Source organism: Micrasema longulum, unplaced genomic scaffold (genome assembly GCF_059751315.1).
Source record: "Micrasema longulum isolate JH-2025_06_02 unplaced genomic scaffold, ASM5975131v1 h1tg001251l, whole genome shotgun sequence".
In the NCBI taxonomy this organism is placed as follows: Eukaryota; Metazoa; Arthropoda; class Insecta; order Trichoptera; family Brachycentridae; genus Micrasema; species Micrasema longulum.
Genome location: NW_028278438.1, coordinates 114,745 through 133,327, shown reverse-complemented (window position 1 = coordinate 133,327; position 18,583 = coordinate 114,745). Strand labels below are relative to the sequence as shown.

At 32.9% G+C, this 18,583-nt stretch overlaps 1 protein-coding gene across 1 annotated transcript in view; it reads right to left on the bottom strand.

Annotated features, from left to right (window-relative positions):
- LOC148276264 (ABC transporter G family member 23-like) overlaps window positions 1–18,583 on the bottom strand; it is a 22,907-nt gene extending 4,324 nt beyond the window's left edge. The window contains exons 1-12 of the mRNA XM_088234516.1: window positions 18,405–18,583; window positions 16,042–16,139; window positions 14,244–14,362; window positions 11,209–11,327; window positions 10,232–10,427; window positions 9,225–9,426; window positions 8,198–8,312; window positions 6,910–7,094; window positions 4,865–5,020; window positions 3,339–3,576; window positions 1,631–1,755; window positions 843–967 (exon numbers count right to left, since the gene is read on the bottom strand). Of these exons, the coding sequence (XP_088090642.1) occupies window positions 843–967; window positions 1,631–1,755; window positions 3,339–3,576; window positions 4,865–5,020; window positions 6,910–7,094; window positions 8,198–8,312; window positions 9,225–9,426; window positions 10,232–10,427; window positions 11,209–11,327; window positions 14,244–14,362; window positions 16,042–16,125 (1,664 nt within the window). The 5' untranslated portion in view covers window positions 16,126–16,139; window positions 18,405–18,583. The remainder of the gene's footprint in view (window positions 1–842; window positions 968–1,630; window positions 1,756–3,338; window positions 3,577–4,864; window positions 5,021–6,909; window positions 7,095–8,197; window positions 8,313–9,224; window positions 9,427–10,231; window positions 10,428–11,208; window positions 11,328–14,243; window positions 14,363–16,041; window positions 16,140–18,404) is intronic.

Genomic DNA, 18,583 nt, shown 5'->3' with positions numbered 1-18,583 from the left:
TTACAGAACATATTCAATAGAAAAAAAATATTAAAAAGCTAAAGATATATAAAAATAGAAATAAACGTTTTTGTTTATAAATTACCTTAAATCAAAACTATTACTCAATGGGAAAAAGGAAAAAAGAGGAAAGAGAAAAAAGGAAAGGAGGAGAGATTAAGGAAGAGAAAGGAGATGTTTCTTCAGACGTGATTTAAACAGAGATAATGTAGTAACATCTTAAATGGTGGATGGGAGATGATTCCACAATCGAGCCGCATAGACATCATATGAGTTAGAGAAGAAAAAGGAATTGTGGATGGGTATTAAGAGAGTGCCTTGAGAATTATAACGAAGAGGTAAACCATGAACTGATAAGCGTTGAAATTTTTCACGCAGGTATATAGGAGCGTTAGGACTATGAAGTACATTGAACAGAAGTGAGAGGGAGCGGTAGTCTCTCCGCTGTCTAATTTTGAGCCATTTCAGTTGCCTACGATAATCAGAAATGTGGTCATATTTCCTTTGTTACATGTTACATGAAAGCAAGGTGATCAGTCCTACACTTCCGATGCCAGTTCAGAAACAATAAAAATATTGCAGTTTAAACAACCTTTAAAATCAATATTTCACATTCACCCTGCCAGAAATCGAATTCAGGGCCTCAAGAATGGTAGGCGAACGTTCCAAACATCACACAACAAGGTGGACTTATCTCCACTTGATTTCCTTGTTCAGGATCTTTACTTTAGAGCAGTTATTAAGTCAAAAACTCTCATCTAGGGTTCTGATTCTATTTTACACAAAAAACTGTATTTTTCATCCACCTGGACACAGAGTGAAAATACCTTATAATAACTCACCTTATAATAACACCAGGAGCCATAAAATCTGTGAATGACGGATTACTTTTCCCGTAAATTGGGTCTGTAAACTTTATTGGATTAACACCCAACGTTGGGGTTTGTTTGCAGGCAGAGAAGAGTTCCTAAAAAAAAATGTCCCTAAATGTTTTATGAAATTACAAAATAAATAATGAATTGAGCTAGTTAGTATGGTGAAGCAGTAGGCAAGTGACTATGCACAAAATGCCCAAAAACATATTTTTAATAAGTAGTGCATCAAAAATACCTCAAGCAAAGCGAAGACTGTCCGGCTCTAATGTTTTTATTAGTTAAAAATTATTGAAGATTTAAGTTTGTGTTTGGCAGTAAATAATTATTCGCTCGGAGAGTTTTTATAGGTTTCAAATAATGTAATTTAACTTGCCATAGTTATATGTATTAAGATAGTGATATTGAATAATCTTTGCCACTATTTTTTCAAAGTATTTTAATATCATATTATTTATTTATTTTAAATTGCAGTACAATAAATAGTAAACTGTTTAATTTTTTGCTATCCTGAATGTATTGTTTTTTATTTAATTTTTTACACCACTACAGGCTAGGAGGTCCAATAAAAGTACTGAATTACAGCACAGTGTTCTGTGTGTTTCCCTGGCTTGAGAAAAATCACATAAAACCTATCCAGCATTATGTTTTAGGATAATTTTTTAACACAATTTTTTTATAAGGTACTGTGTGGAACGAACAAATATAAAAGTGGTTCCTACCTATCAATCTAAAAAAATATGTATAAAAAGTTTTACCTTTACAAAATCTCGATAGCTAAATTGAAGATCGCGGTCGAGCATAAGTCCTATCTGCTCATTGGACATATCAAGCCAGACTCTAACTTCAGATTGGTTTATTGTTTTTGCATCTACATTACGACCTATAATTAAACAACATTCTTGTTATTTATAAAATAAAATAAATCATGAATGACAGGGTGACATTTACAAAAACTCTCCCTTCCGATTCTCTCTTTCTTTTTCCACATCCGCTCCTGAGTGGAGCAAGTGGACATCACTAGACGCATCGAGATGACCCTTTTCCGCCGGCACTCGCCTCCTCCCACATACATCCCCCGTCCCTAAGCCGAAAGATCGTCATCGAAGGTCTTCCAGGACGGCGGGAGCCCGCAGGTGTTGAGAAGAGACAACTTGGGTTAAGGCTCTACTGAGGCATCTGCAGCATGTTCCGAAGCCAGGTTTACTGCTGCACCCTCAAAACGTTCGTTATAGGAGTCTGTTGTGTCTGTTTTCGAACTTCGATGTTAGTAATGATATCGAACCATCTTACACCTAATATTCTCCCCAAGCACTTAACTGAAAAGTTAGATGTTTTAAGTTTTGGCAAGGTGCCAGAATTCTCACCCATATAGAAGTGCTGGCATTATACAAGAATTGAATTTGTTTTGACCAAATATAGACTAGTTCCAGACAGCAAACATCGTGTTAAAAGTCGCTCTAGAAATTCCTAGGTGGGTTCGAGCTCTTTGTGCTCGCCACCATCCTCAGTAATGTGAACTCTCAAGTGTTTAAAGCTGTCAACTTTCTCGATTCTCTAATCCTCGTTATTTAAAGCTACCTCCCTCCGAACATACCTTATTTCATCATCATTCCCTTTCAGCACCTAATGGTGCATAGGGCACTGCATTGGTACACCAACCGTGGCGTATCTTGATCATTTTTGTTACATGAAGGTTAGGCGATCAGTCTTATGCTTCGGGTACCAGTCCAGGGACTATGAAATATTCTGGTGTGAAAGCACCCTTTTTAATAAATTTTTCACATCAACCATGTCGGGAATCGAACCCGAGACCTCTCAAATGGTAGGCAAATGCGCTGACCATTACAACACAAGGCTGAAAAACTTCATTTCAGAGCCTTTTTATAGTTTATAGTTTAAACTTCTTAAAAACCATACTTATCTGATAACGTTGTGAGAGTGATGAAACAAGTTATTGGTCTATCAAATTAATTAGAACAAAGTGTCACCCAGTCATTCATTAAAAAAAATCTTTGGATAGCATTGAATTTCCACAAAAAAAAAAAGATTTTTATTCCATGACATAAGAACGTTTTTATTTGCAATTGATTTATTTTCCGGATTTTTACCTGAGAGTAGTCGTCGTGTCGACAATGCTTGTCGAGGGTTCTGGTTTTATTTTACACATAGAACTGTGTGTGAAATAGAACATGGAAAAAAGTAAAAAATAAATTTGTGGGGTAAATACTACAATTAGGTAACTTCAAAATCAGCAGTTTTGAGTTAACCTTTAAAACACATCTTTGTATCTTCCTCCATAAATGCTACAAATAAACAAGTCGTGAACATCACGACTCGTCTAGTTGTAGCATTGATGGAGGAAGATACAATGATGTGCTTTTAGTGGTTAGGTCATAAATGCTGATTTTGAAATTACCCAGTTGTAGTAATTACCCTACAAATTGATGTTACAAATTTGTTTACCAAGAGCCATTCTAGCAATTGTAGAATTTGAGAATGTTTTTGTAAAGTAGATAACCCCCCAGGCATCGCCCTCTTTCACAGCATCTATGGCCAGTTTCACAGTTCTATACGGTTTTTGTATTACTTTGTTGTTCAGATGTTGTAGGTAGCGACACGACAGATTTTGAAAAGTGCAGCTATGAACCTTTCTACACACTCCCCCTTTACCCCAGTTTGGAATTTCTTCATTAACAATAGCCTAAAACATTTAAAAAATGGCATTATCAATGAAATAGTTCATTTTTTTATCCCTTCCCTTACTGTTCGAAAAAATCTGCACATTCCTATGCTGTGTAGCCAATACACATACAAAAATTAGGAATTTAAAATTTGAAAAATGGAACATTCAAAGGCAATTTCTTCAATCAAAAAGTGATAGTATTTGAAATAATCGCATAATTTGAGTAATCGCTAAAAACATTAAAAAAACATTCGCTAATGCTCACAGTATGAGCAAACGGACCACCCTCAGCGGAGCTTTGAAAGCAACTGGCGTACGGTGGCAATTATACAGGTTGATCTGCACTACGCATGAAATTGTCTTTCTCGCGCTCGAATATGCATCGAGAGTGAGACGTTAGTGTATTCGGTACTCTTTTACTTCATCGCTGTGGCAATGGTAAGCTTTTGACCGTACACTTAGGTTAGCTTTTGATTGTATAAGTGATTTTATCTCCAATTTGGGTAAAATGTTTTTCCTGTGCCCAGTAAAAGTAAAAATAAAAACAATTTTTTTTGGCTTAGTCCATTAACACATATACAGTGTGTTTTTTTAACCCTGTCACATTCGAAACCACAATGATCAGTATGGGCAAGAAGACATATTAAAAAAATATTTAGAACAAAGAAAATTTAAAAAAATAAAGTATTGAAAAAAACAAATGGTTGCTTACTTCTGCAGGGGAGAGGTGAGGGGAGCGCGGCACAGTATAAGACTCTCCCCTTCCTCCTCCTCGTTTCTCCCCTGCAGAAGTAAGCAACCATTTGCTTTTTTTGAGATTTTATTTTTCAAAATTTTATTTGTTCAAAAATATTATTTTTAAGTGCCAATATGTCTTCTTGCTCATACTGATCATCGTGGTTTCGGATGTGACAGGGTTTAGTAAACACCCTGTATATATTTTATAAAAACACTAAACTTCCTTATTAATGTTATTGACCTACATTTTTTTCATATGACAAAATGAGCCGGGAGGGTTCAAGCGCCCTACCCTGCCCCACAGTGGCCACGCCTATGCCTGAGAGTAAATGTAATGGAAAATGGCAGCTTTTATAAAGAACTGGGAGTGCGGCTAAAAGCTGGTGCCGCATTCAACAAAATGTCTTGAGATTAAATATTTGTTCAGTGAAAACCAAATGCAGCCTATATAATGCCCACATAACACCTACTCTGGCACCTAGTTTGTGGTGTGGTGGTTGGCCTGTCATGCCTGAGCTCCCGGGTTCAATTCCCGTAATATATAAAACAAATAATAATATATACTTACAAACTTAAGCCCAGTAGGGTCCCTTCCTACAGCCAGACAGAAGAGAATAGTTTGCAAAACAGGTAGAGCAAATACAAATAACATAACTCCAACGTTCCTAAACATCTTTAAGAAATTTTTCTGTAACAGAGCTCTCATTTTTCCTTTGGTCGTTAACTGGAAAAAACAACTATACATTAATTTGATTAGCAACCTCCGTGATGTAGTGGTCAAGACGCTTCACTCACACGTGGAAGGTTTCGGGTTCGATTCCTGGTGAGAACACAAAAAGTTATAATGTGATTTTTCTCAAGCCTGGGTGTTCTATGATGTAATTCACCACTATAATTGGGCCTCCTGGCCTGTTGTGGTGCAAAAATATATATATATATATATTATTGCTTTATTATATTGGGTAAACAAACAGTATGCACAAAAATATTGACAATTTCTTTGTATATAGTGTAGGACACTCATGCACACACCAAAAAAAATGTTTACACTTAAGACAATAATTTAAATTAAATTAAATATAAGAAATGAAAAATATGATTGTAATAATAAAATTAATTAAATATCTGCTTCTCTCAATATTTCTATGATTTTTTGCTTAAATTTACACACATTGTCATAAAAAAATATTGGCCTCAGTAAATCTATTGTCATATTGCTCGCATATTCTAGGTATTATAGACTGTTTTAGGTAGTTTGTTGACACGTTGTCTGTGTAAAACAGAAGATTTTGTCTTGTCGGTCTAGATGGCACACGGAATGGGAATCTTTCAAGTAGATTAGGGGAATCAATTTTATTATTTATTAATTTGTATGAAAATAGCTGGGCTAACATTATTCTTCGATTTTTAAGAGAGTTTATTCCATGGTACTGCATAGTTAGAGAAGTTAAAGTTTTACCGGTAGTCGACCTGTTAAAAAAAATGTTGGACCCTTTCTAGTCTATCAATACTAACATTATAATAAGGTGACCAAATAGGAGTACAGTATTCTAGCTGGGGACAAACAAATGTAGAAAATATTATGTAATCTACAATGTGTATTATACGTACGTGCCACATTTTAAAAATAAGTATATTATTTTTTATGGTTTCACTCCCAGGATCGGTTTGCAGAAAACACCCGATTCTTCATCTTTTATTTATATTGATCCTCAGTGACAAATTTTAGTTGACTTTAAATTACATTTTTCATATGAACTCATTGCAGGTCAAGTGAAGTGGCATTTTAAAGGTGAAGTAAACTCATTACTCATAAAACATCTGTAATTAATATAATCTAAAACCATTTTTTTCTGGTTCTTTATATACAAAAAATCCATATTTATTAAAAACATCAAAACATTTTATCAGTGGGTTCACTTCACTCGTAATGGGCCCTTTTTTTCTATTATTTGATCGAGTCACTCTTATCGGAGTTGTCGAGGACAACGGAGGAGAATGGTTCATGCCCGCTACTGCCACTTATTTATTTTATTTTATTTATTTATATATACGCACAATGGGCATTTTTAAGGACATATTTATTCATAGAAAATTATTACAAAGAAAAGTAGAAAGACACAATGGTATATAGTAAACTTTGTGGGAGTGAAAGCGGGAGAGAGGTGTTTATAATTGAATTTGATTCAGTTATATAATAATCCTAAATGCCATATGATAGATCTCAGCTAGTAGAATATTTTTCGCAGTATTAATATAAACAAAGTTTTGCCATCAGATTGAAAGCGGGAGAGAGGTGTTTATAATTGAATTTGATTCAGTTATATAATAATCATAAATGCCATATGATAGATCTCAGCTAGTAGAATATTTTTCGCTGTATTAATATAAACAAAGTTTTGCCATCAGATTGAAAGCGGGAGAGAGGTGTTTATAATTGAATTTGATTCAGTTATATAATAATCCTAAATGCCATATGATAGATCTCAGCTAGTAGAACATTTTTCGCTGTATTAATATAAACATAGTTTTGCCATCAGACGAGCGTATTTTTCTCAACCAAACAAAAAGATACTTCACCCATATTTTCAGAGATTTTGTTTTTAGACTCACATTACTAAACGAATTAAAACAGCCTTTGGTGATGTGCTGGATAAGGATTTCTTTAGTCTGATGGAAGTTCAGCCCCCTTACTCTTGAATAGATTGGTTCCTCTTTCTTCTCTAAATTGAGGGACATTTGAGATATGTTCTTATTGACTGCATCTTGGTTTAAAGGGCCTCCAGATGTATCTTTAACTGGAATTAAACAGGTATGAAACTAGGCAGAGGTGATTTCAGGCTTTCTAAGGTGAGATTGACTGAAACTCAAAACAACCTGTGCTATGAAGGTTTAAAAATGTTTAATGATTTGCCAGAAAGTCTCAGAAAAGCTGGGAGTGTCTCCACTTTTTGAGCAAAATGCTTTTTTGTATATAAGGGATAGGGATTAGTAATTTGTATATTATATAAATTTATAAATATATTTAAGTTAAGTATTTTTATAATTATGATTTTAGTGCTATACTTGTAAATAAATTAAATTAACTTTGTAAATTAACAAACTATACAAATGAATACAAATAAATAAATAAACATCAATATCCATTAAAATGCGACCTCTCTGGCGAATGTGTGGTTAAACAATGTACAATAGTCGCAAAAATATCAAACTACTTGTATTATGTAAGGCTGAGATAAGCATTATCGACAAAATCAAGAAAGGAGTTCCGTGTTGATTTAGATATATAGAGCGAATGGACGGCAAAAGAACGGCTAAAAATATTTACAATGCGAACATTGAATGCAGAAAGCGAGGAAGATTGATAAAGACATGGCATGACCAAATTCAACAGATATTTGAAGGTACGCTGACAGGTGCAGGCGCAGTTGGTAAGACAGCCAACTGTGAAACTGGCGTTGCGGGTTCGATTCCCGCCAGTTGCAAAAAAAAAATCCAAGAAAGATTTTTTTCTCAATTGATCTGGGTGTTGAAGTATATTTTTCATTACCTCCTTCCATATCTTATCTATCGCATCTGCTGACAAGCCTCTAAATAGAGGCTTAGCGGGTTATTCCTTAAAAAATATATATATTTTTAAAAATCTATTAAAAGTCAGAATAATAAACGTGCATGGATGAGAAGACTTGACTGTAGAAGAAGCAAGGTCTCTATGTAAAGACATAGTGAAATGGCTTTCTGTCCACTCTGCCTACTCTTAAGGAGATACGGCGTGATGGTTTGTTTAGGTTTAAGTATTAAAAATACTCCGTTTTTAAGTGGAAGAGTAATTTTAAAAAATTGATCTTAAATATTATGAGATATTATATATTATTATGATTACCATATAAAATTAATTCACCTTGTCGTTTTGATAATTCGAGGAAAACATCTTCTAGAGATGAGCAGCCATACATGGTTAAAAGAACCTGTGGTGATTCTTCTGCTAGCAGTTTTCCATTTCTCATCAGGCCTATCTGGAAATCCAAAATACAATTTCTGGTAATTATTCACCGTGTCCGCGTATTCTATATGTATGTGAAATAGAACTGGGACCCTGGACCAGATGGCGACCTCAGATAAAAATCCTAAGGAAAGAATTTGAGTGGAGATTAACCCTTCGAAGAGATTGCTCTGTTAACGTGTATTTAGTACATAAATATGTATTTTTTTTTTTTTTTTTTTTTTTTAATTAAAAAAGAAATATTTGCGTTCTTATGATTTACCCAAATATTTAATTTTGAGGGCCATTCTCAACGAGTTGTAAATAACTCACTATTAGAAAATGGAATCAAGTTGGGGTAGAGTGGGATTCGAACCACGGACCTTTGGTCTGTGAGTCCGAGACACTAGCCACGGGACCACAACCCGACTATTAAAAATGTGTTTTCTACATGCGCTTTTGCGATCAGAATACCACCCCAAGTTGCATATAAAAATGGAAGCTGACAAGTACTCCAATTCACAGAAAGGGCAGCAAATCAGCTATTGAAAATTACAGACCGGTAGCTGTATTATAAGCTCCAGCAAAGGTTTTCGAAATGATTATACACTCCCATATCTATAATCAAGTCAATAATGCCATATCGGATTACCAACACGGATTTACACCAACTAGATACTGCTGCAACAAATCTCTTGAATATTTCAAACGATATTCAAAATTGATTGGAAAATTTTTCACGTCTCGATGTTGTATATACTGACTTTGAAAAGGTTTTTGATAAGGTAGATCACGATATATTACTTGAAAAATTAAACAAATTTGGTTTCACTCCCAACCTTTTGGCATTCATGTCAAGATACATTATCGTCGACAGTATGTCACCTACGTCTAGTTATTCCATAGTTGAGATATCATGCATTTTGTTTTTTGATAGATGACCTACCTTATGGGCTGCCGAAGCTTCTTCTATATAATGTGTAGTGAGGATGACCGTCTTGTTGCCATGTTTCGTGATGTGCACCAGGTAGTTCCAGATGGAACGCCGGAGGAGAGGATCTACTCCCACAGTTGGCTCATCGAGGATCAGCAGTTCGGGGTCGTGCATTAGGGATACAGCGAAGGACACACGCCTCTGTTGACCACCACTGCAATAGAAATATTTCAAATGAAAATGTAAAATCAAAACATGTCATTGGCAGAAATTAAATGTAAAAGACAAAGTGTAAAAGAGTGGACAAAAAAGTTATTAAAAAATCATATTTGCTGTTTTTTTTTGAGGAAATAAAGTTTTACATTATACAATGTGTGTTCAATAGCAATGATATTTCACAGTGTGAAGCGCACAATTGTGGGACTACAGTGATTTTAACTGAGTACTGCATACATTTTTTACGTCCACACTTGCACACATCGCAATGTGGCATAGGAAGATTTTCATACTATTTAACCTCCAATGAGATACTTATTTGCTAGAAAATATTTTTATGGCTTTTTAACCCTTTTAAATTAAATTGATCTAACTTAAATGTTATTAAATATTTGTATGTAAACATTTACCAACTTTTATGTCTACCAGTTTCCTGACGTATCCGTCTCTTTGTCAAGACACTGATATTTCACTAACTTAAATATTTATGGTAATGTTTGACTACACAGTTAAATTGACTACAACTTATCTAATCAACTTTTTATCCAAAGAAACGGTACTTTAGTTTCCAATGGCTATAGATATAAAAGAACTCCATTGATTTATTTAATAGAAATATTTAATAGTACTAGTCTTTTAGTTTTAAATCGTAACATTTATTCATACTCTTTTTTTTTTTACTGTATATATATTAGAGAAACCATACTTTCCACATATTTTATTTATCTTTTTTTTCATACCATAATTTATTATGTTTTTAAAAAGCCTTTAAGGTTTATATTTGTAAATAAAATTAAACTGACCTTAGATTTTGAACAAGCCTGTTTTCGCTCGGCAAGTCCAATAAATCAAGTAGAAATTTGAGCCTTTCCTTAATTTCACTGGTCTTCATACCGAAGATCCATCCAAAGTACATCATGGTCTCCTTGATACTGAACACTCCATACAAGGCTATTTCCTGGGGCATGTAACCCACCTGCCTTCCTGGTACGCCAGAACCTTATAAGAAAAAAAACTCGTAATTTTAATGATAATTATGTAGGATTTTGGTAGTTGAGGGTTGGAGCTCCTACCCCAGTTAGAAATTGACAGAGAAGACACGAGGTAGTTGTTTGAGGCGTATTTATGACATAGCAAATAAGATACAGCACTTGAGTGTAGCGGCGATGGTGGGTTGAAAAGACTGCACTTGAAATTCATGCTGGAATTGAGTGACTTCGTCGACCTGGTCTGACTGACTGAACTGAACTTGTTGGGCTGACTGATTGGCGTTGCTTCCTGTGGTCTCTTTATAGGCAACGTGCCTTTGTAGTTCATTTCTTCTTGGTAGGGATGATGTGAATGTACTGCAGAGCGATGCTCCCGATTTATGTGCAATACTGTTAGAGTTGCATTATAATGTTGTATTGAATTCTACAGAAAATGATGACATTGCTTCGGCCATCACACAATTTCCGGTGAAATGTTTTAGTACATGAGTGTCATCGATTATGATGAACCCTACAATTATGTTGCAGTTACATTCCATCGCTAAGCTAACAACACTGCACAAGTCATTATTATTGTTTTTACAGGGTGATGAAATGACTGCTTAATTTATTGAGTTGAAGGGGAATTAGGCTTAAGAGTTTTTAATAGGTGACAGTTTATTGATGGAGTTTCATTTAAATTCATTTAAAGCCGTAATTACGTTGAAATGTATGGCGATGTGAGTAAGAAACTATTAGAGGTGAGCCGATTTTTTCAACTGGTGTAATATGCAGTAGTGAAGAGTAATAACCTTTTGTCCCTGGTTTTCCTCCAAGAACCCATATTTCCCCAGAGTCGAGCTTTCTTCGTCCCACGACACAGGACAACAGGGTAGTTTTACCGCAACCTGAAGATCCTAGCAGACCATATCTGAAAATAAAATCTTTTGTATGAGAAGTGCCATGATGTGTCATGACTACAGAGAATACAGGACATAATATAAATATGTCCTTTTTTTTAATTGTCCTGTTTAGCTATAAGAGTCTTAATTATATAAAACATTTAACTTTGTAAGTGAAAATTCTTAATGGAAGTTCATTGTAATTTATTATAGAAAATAAAAGACGAGTGATTCTTTAATCCACAAATTTGGAATATCCAGTGACCAGTCCATGTGTTCAGTGACCAGTTGACCAGTTTCGAAGATGTCACGAAAGCGATGAAACTGGTCACTGGATATTCCAAATTTGTGGATTAAAGTATCACTCCTCTTTTGTTTTCTATAATAAAAATCCGAATTATATGATTATTTATATAAATGATGGAAAATAGATTATTGAACCATTCATATATACATATTTATCATAATATGTTGAATTTATGTTTTTAAATACCTGTATTTCAAAGGATTATCTTGTTTTTTGCAATATATAACATGACATTACAACACTATTTCGAGAGGGATTTTTCAGCAGTCGTTCATGAGTTAAAATAGTATGTAAACATATTCCGAACTCCAGTCATCCGGATTTGCCAAATATCCTGATTGTTATCAGGAAATAAAAAATTAAGGAGATGTTATAATAACAAATAAAATAGGGCTCTGGCGGCTGGCGTGTTTATTTGTCAAATCAATTAACTTAGCTCCGCATGTTTGAGTAAGTTTTTACGTGATAATGTCTGGCACTCACTAATTTGGATAATTGGAGTTTAACTGTTATTTGTATTATTTTATACGTAACTTATGACAGTCGTAAAAAATATTTCGGCTTTACGTTTGAATATTGAGATTCTTCCTTTTGACATAAGAATACTTTTTTTATTTTGTAAGATTTACGATTTCACAATATTTTTTTAAATTTTATTTCTGGCTACTGACAAAATCGGCATTTAAGTTTTTTTTTATCAATTATAATTTTCATACCATTATCTGCTTCTATTGGTGCATAGGGCTCTGTATTGTTCTAGCATTCGCAGCATATCTCAATCATAAGTCACATTAAAGCAAGATGACCAATCAATCCTCAGGAATCGAATTCTAGGCCTCTTGCATGATGCATGGTAGGCAAACGCGCTAAACACTTTACTACTAAGATTCTTAGAAGAAATTATTTTAATATATACTTCTTGCATCATTGATGATTTAAATAGGTACCTATGAACAAACAGATGAGAATAATGATCGACTGACCAAAGTAGGCAAGTCAGTAGGTAGCAAATTTATTTTCTCTCAAAACCTGTCATGTCATCCTAATTTTACATAAAGCGTGATTATTCTGAACATAATTTTAAACCATATTAATCTAATGAAAACATTTCATTTGATGCAAGCTTTATTTCATTCCCTCCTGCAAAAAGTATTATAAAATAAATTATGCTAGTTTTTCTCCCGCTTAAAGGCTCAAACGGCTAACCCAGAAATAATAAATAATGTAGAACTAGTGTTGCAAATGTCACTAAAGCTAGGGTTTCCTAGGACAGCGGTGCCCGTATCTTAGGGAGGGGGGGGCAAGGATTTTTGACAGGAGTGTGCACGATTACCTTCAATTATAATTAATACTTTCAAGCAATTAAAAAATAAAAACATGATTAGGTTTTTATTTAAAAGAAATTATACTGGTAAAAGTTAGTAGTTAGTAAGTTAGTAAAGGAAATGTATATTCTCGGTGCTACTGATAAAAATATAGTCACTAGTAAATGAATATTACCTTAGTATTTATAACAAAATATTTAATTGTGATGAAGTACTTTTAATTTAAAAAAACAGACACCATATATTAAATTCACAAAAAAAACTTACTATAGAACGCTTTTGCCATGCAAAATAGTAAAATAGCATCTCTATAGCCATATGCACTATGACAAAAAGGTATAAATACATTATGTATTTTTATACCAGTGTAAAATAAAACAAAATAATTTTAATTTTTATTTGAAGTAAGTAATATCACATAATATCATATTGTTATAAGTAATTATATGTCATATTAATGACAAAAATATTTAATTTTAATAGAATAAACTTTAAATGTCTTTCTTCTCATTCCTTTCTATATTTTTGGGAATATAATTACCAAATCATAAGTGATTTAATGTTTACTTTAACTTTTGACAGATCGCTTAAAAGTCGCTAGTATTTATTTGTCGCTAAAAAAATAAAAAAGTCGTTTTCAATGTCGAAATGTCACTTAATCTAGCGACAAAGTTGCTAAATTGGCAGCACTGTGTAGAAAAAGTTCAAACACTCAACCAAAACGCCGCACAACTGTCAAAATCGAAAACAGGGCTGTGCGTGAACGTAATATAGATTCTGAAGATTATAATACATATTATACATTTTAGATTTAATTCCATTAACAAACAAATTAATAAGTTTAATAACATTTCTTATTAACGTTTATCCACCACTGCAGTTCTAGATTATTTTAAAATAAGCTAATAAACAATAGTATTGTATAAAATATCGAACTAAGTAGGTAAAAATATTTATAAAAAATAACTATTAGAAAATTTACGCTAGCAAAATTATTAAGAAATACAAATAGTGTTTGGCAGATACTTAAGTGTTTATTTTATTTTTATGAATGGCTTTGGAAGTATATTCCCGCATCCGTCATTCCGTGATAGGTACATTTCAAACGTATGTTTCATACATAACATCAGTCATTTGTCACTATGCATGCTGCTTATGCTTTAAAAAATGAAGCTACATATGTGACGTCACCTTTGACCTACCTGATTCCAGCGGCGTAAATATTATAAACGCAAATTTTTGAGAATTGTAGTGTGCTAAAAATTACAACAATAAACCCAAGACTTCAATAATATTTTAAAAATATAAATTACATCGTTCCTCTATCAACTGTCATATCCAGATTCTTAAGTATTGAATTTGAATTCTTTTTTGACCCGTAAGCTTTGTACGCCCGTCTTACGCAAACTGCTTTTTGTTGTCTTGTCCATATCTGTAAAAAGAAGCATTTACTCAATTTTAGAAGTGAAATTATAATTGAACCCTTCTATACATTACCTACCATAACTACCTACCATAACTCATCTTGTAACAAGTGATTATTTATTTGAAAAATACAACGATAATATGACGATAACGGTATGAATGAACAATCATTTTGCGATATTAGTCAAAATAATGGGCCGCCGACACTATATATATTTTTACAAATCAAACTTACAGGGTGTTCTGTGAGTCAAAACATGCAATATTAATTAATATGGTGACATGAAGTGCTCCAACGTTTCAATATAATTCCAAAGTTTATTTAAATTATTATGAAAATAAAACGTATCCCTAACTTTATGAGGCCGAGAGCCCCGTGTTTAGTCGGGATACGACATAATGGAAAATGGAAGCATGCACATTAAACGATAGCAAAAAATATATAAATAGAGTGCGTGTTCCATAATTTTATAATATTTCAGGAAAACCAAAATTCAATTTTGTTTGAAGCGCACAAGTGTATTCTAATAAAACTTTTAAAACGATTATATATACGCTAGCGGACCCGACAGCTGTTGTCCTGCCCGAACGTTGGCTTGCCTGCTATTAGCTTGGGAAAAGACTTTTCATTGATAAGTAGATACCTAGGTACATGTTAATGATTTAATTCCAAAAATAAAAATGGTTAAAATTTAAATGTTGAATTTAAGTAGGTACCTAGGTACTTGTTTATGGTTGAATTCCAAAACATAAGATACATATTATTATTTATATCACTACAGAGATGGGTAGAATTTTTTGTTTCAAGATTATGTATATTCGAGCGTTTACAGGGCTTATGACCTGTCATAGGTTGGGTTCAAGTGGCCACTTTTATGTAGAATTCTACAACATTCCCCATTCCGCTTATTAGCGAATATACTAAAAACCAAAAATGTCACCGATATGGATATTCGCTAATAAGCGGAATGGGGAATGTTGTAGAATTCTACATAAAAGTGGCCACTTGAACCCAACCTATGACAGGTCATAAGCCCTGTAAACGCTCGAATATCCATAATCTTGAAACAAAAAATTCTACCCATCTCTGTAGTGATATAAATAATAATATACCTACTCCCCCTTGGGATAAAACCCAGAATTGTGTGTGTATACACATACCAAAAATAATATTGTGTAAGATACATATTTTTTTTTAAATATTGAATTTTTTTGCAAACGTCAATCTCCGGTCCTCTCACCAACAGAGGGGTGTACTTATGTAGAAATACAATTTTTAAAAATGTATTGAATTTAATATTATTTAAGTATTACCAAAAATCAAATTCTTTTCTTAAATTCCGTATAAAGTAGAAATTATAAAAAGTTTAAGAAAATAATCTGATCTCAATCCACAAAAAACAAATACTGTTGTTAAACATTCAAAAGCAAACTTTTTTTATACCCAAAAAACAACATCTTTCGATTTTTTTAGATCGATGAATAAAACATTTCTGCTCCTTACTTCTTTTTTACACATTAGATTGAAGATTTTAATATCTACGAACACGCACAGCACAAAGATCTATATTTCTCTGAAAACCGCACGTAAATAGGTTAAGACGTTTAGGAGGAGTTCAGTGGCATCACACGTACAGAGGAATTATATATATATAAAGATATGTAAAGAAATAAGATGTAATTTACCGAGCTCTGTTCTAAATGTAGAGTTTTATTGTTAGCATCTTGTTGCTTGTCATTATTGTCCATTTTGAGACCGTCAACCGCCATGGCTGCTCCAGTAGCTGCATCGTAAAAATATTATGTAATACGCATCTGAATACGATTTTGAATAATTTAGAGAGGAGTCGAGCGACGAGCCAAATTTTCTAGCAGGTATTTGTTTGCTATCACCAAAAAAGTAATAAATTAAAAACTATCATAAGAAATAATATAAAATATAGATTGCCCCATGCCTAATTTTTAATTATGTCGATTACGCGGGAACGACAAGCGCATGCGCAAGTAAAGTTCAAGTTCCCTTTTTAATTTTTAGAAAATACATGATAGTTTTGTGGAAAAAGGGAGCCACGCATTCACAAATTCGATATTCGGGTTTTTTTTATTAACGATTTATTTGTATAATGTGCATAATGGGGATAATTTTGTGTGTGCGTCAATTATCGAAGGTAAGAAAATTATTTAGTTAATATAATTGCGTCTTGAATTACGATTCAAAATTGGAACAAAACGTCAAATTTTAGTTTGGCATTTTTTTACACCTTACCTTCTAGTTGTTCAATTATAATTAATTTTTTATTGTACGTACACTGAAACTATAATTATTTGGATTAATGAGTGCCAGTGCTTTTTAAATAATAAAGCGAATTTGAATCACATTAAAAACTTACTTAAACATGTCCATTAAAGTGTTAATTACACAAATAAATTTGAATGAAAAATACGGAAGCGCCCAGTTTTATCTGCCATTTTTGGATGTATGGTACACAGATATAATAACGACACAAAAAATGTCATTTTGATACTATTTCTAAAAAATTTTTAATAAAATCGGTTAAGTTTAGGAGTACGAAAAACGGGACAATGAAACCTCGATTTTGTCAATTTTAGTTAGGCATAATCAGTCCGACGTGCAGTTGCCTTTTTCGCACAATATTGGGAAGGCATCTGCGAGCGAGTGGCAGAAAAAATATGCACAAATACGTATTCATCAAATTTCTCTGTCGCAGCCATAGAATTAAAGATAGTCTAAAAGAAGCGTAGAATCATATTTGAATACATCGGACTGTGTCCAAAAATCCTCCACTTCGCCTTACTTTCACCGTGCGCATGCGAGAAATCACCGCGTAATGTTGCCAGATCGCGAAAAATAAAATCATAAAACAAATGTAAGATAATTATATTAAAAAAATAAAAAAAACAATTTGTTAATTTCGCTAAAATTTTATTGTACTCGCGGAAACATTGATTGACCAAACAGAGTAGATAAGTAAAGGGTCATTTAATAAGAGTAATTTAATGAAAGAACTTTAAAAATTAAAACAAATTTTATTTTTCATGAAACTGATATGTATATGTCATGTTAAATATAATTGCGACTTGCAAATCATAACAGTGATGATTTAGATTTATTTTATACCACGCTGCTGATGATCAAGTCCTGTGTTTTGAAAAATAATTAATAATTAAAAATTCAAATAATGATTAGTTCTTCACTTTTTTAAAACTTTTTACTCTTGTCTGTATAATTATTTTTTAAATTTATTATTGCTTAGTATTAGTATTTACATAAACCATGAAGTAAACTTTTTAACTTTTCTTTTAAAGCACTTTCTTTTTTTAAATTTTTTTTTTCTTCTCTTCCTCTTTTTTAAAACGGCTATTTTCTGTAATTTACTTTTCTTTTATGTAGGTAAATATTTCTATTTATTGTTTACCATTGTATACTTTTCTCGATGTTTTTGTTCTTTTTTTAATATTATGCTATTTTTTTTCACTGGTTTTATTGTAATTATTTAAAAGGTAACATGGAACCATAAATAAATAAATAAATAAATTTGATGTTTTAAATATAATGTCGGTCAAATGTCCACCACAGAGTTGTTTAATCCGAGGTCCAATTTAGATTATTTCTCTTATTGGATGAGAAAATTAGGGTAAAAAAATGGACTACCCAGGCAACACCAACGAAATGTCCATTTTGTTTTCTTCGACAATCTGACAGATGGAAAAATAATTAAATTTTTAAGTAATGCATTTGTTACATAGACATTTATTTGCGAATTACACATGAAATGTGATAACACCCTGTTTCTTTAAGATCCTAGTAGTATTTCTACACTTTAGAACGACACAACACGGTATAGTTGAATTCAAATCGGGAGTTGCGTACTGTGCGACGTCAACAAAGAAACTAGTGGGTCAAAACGTAAAACTACTCCTTTAAGAGTAGTTTAGTCTCCCTCTGTTTGATGCGCGTATGCGGTTTCTGGACTATTCTTAATTCTATGGTCACCGCATTTCCCACAAATGTATGGAATTTAACTCACCTTTAAAGTATTTCCCCTAGATCCACCAAATTGACTAAGCGGAAAAATACAAATTCGTTTTTATATGACGAGGCAATCTTCAATCTTTGTATGTAAGAATAAACAAAGTAAGACATTTAAAAATAGCGGTCGCGACAGACACAATAATCTGACAATAATAATGTATACCAAAACAAAAT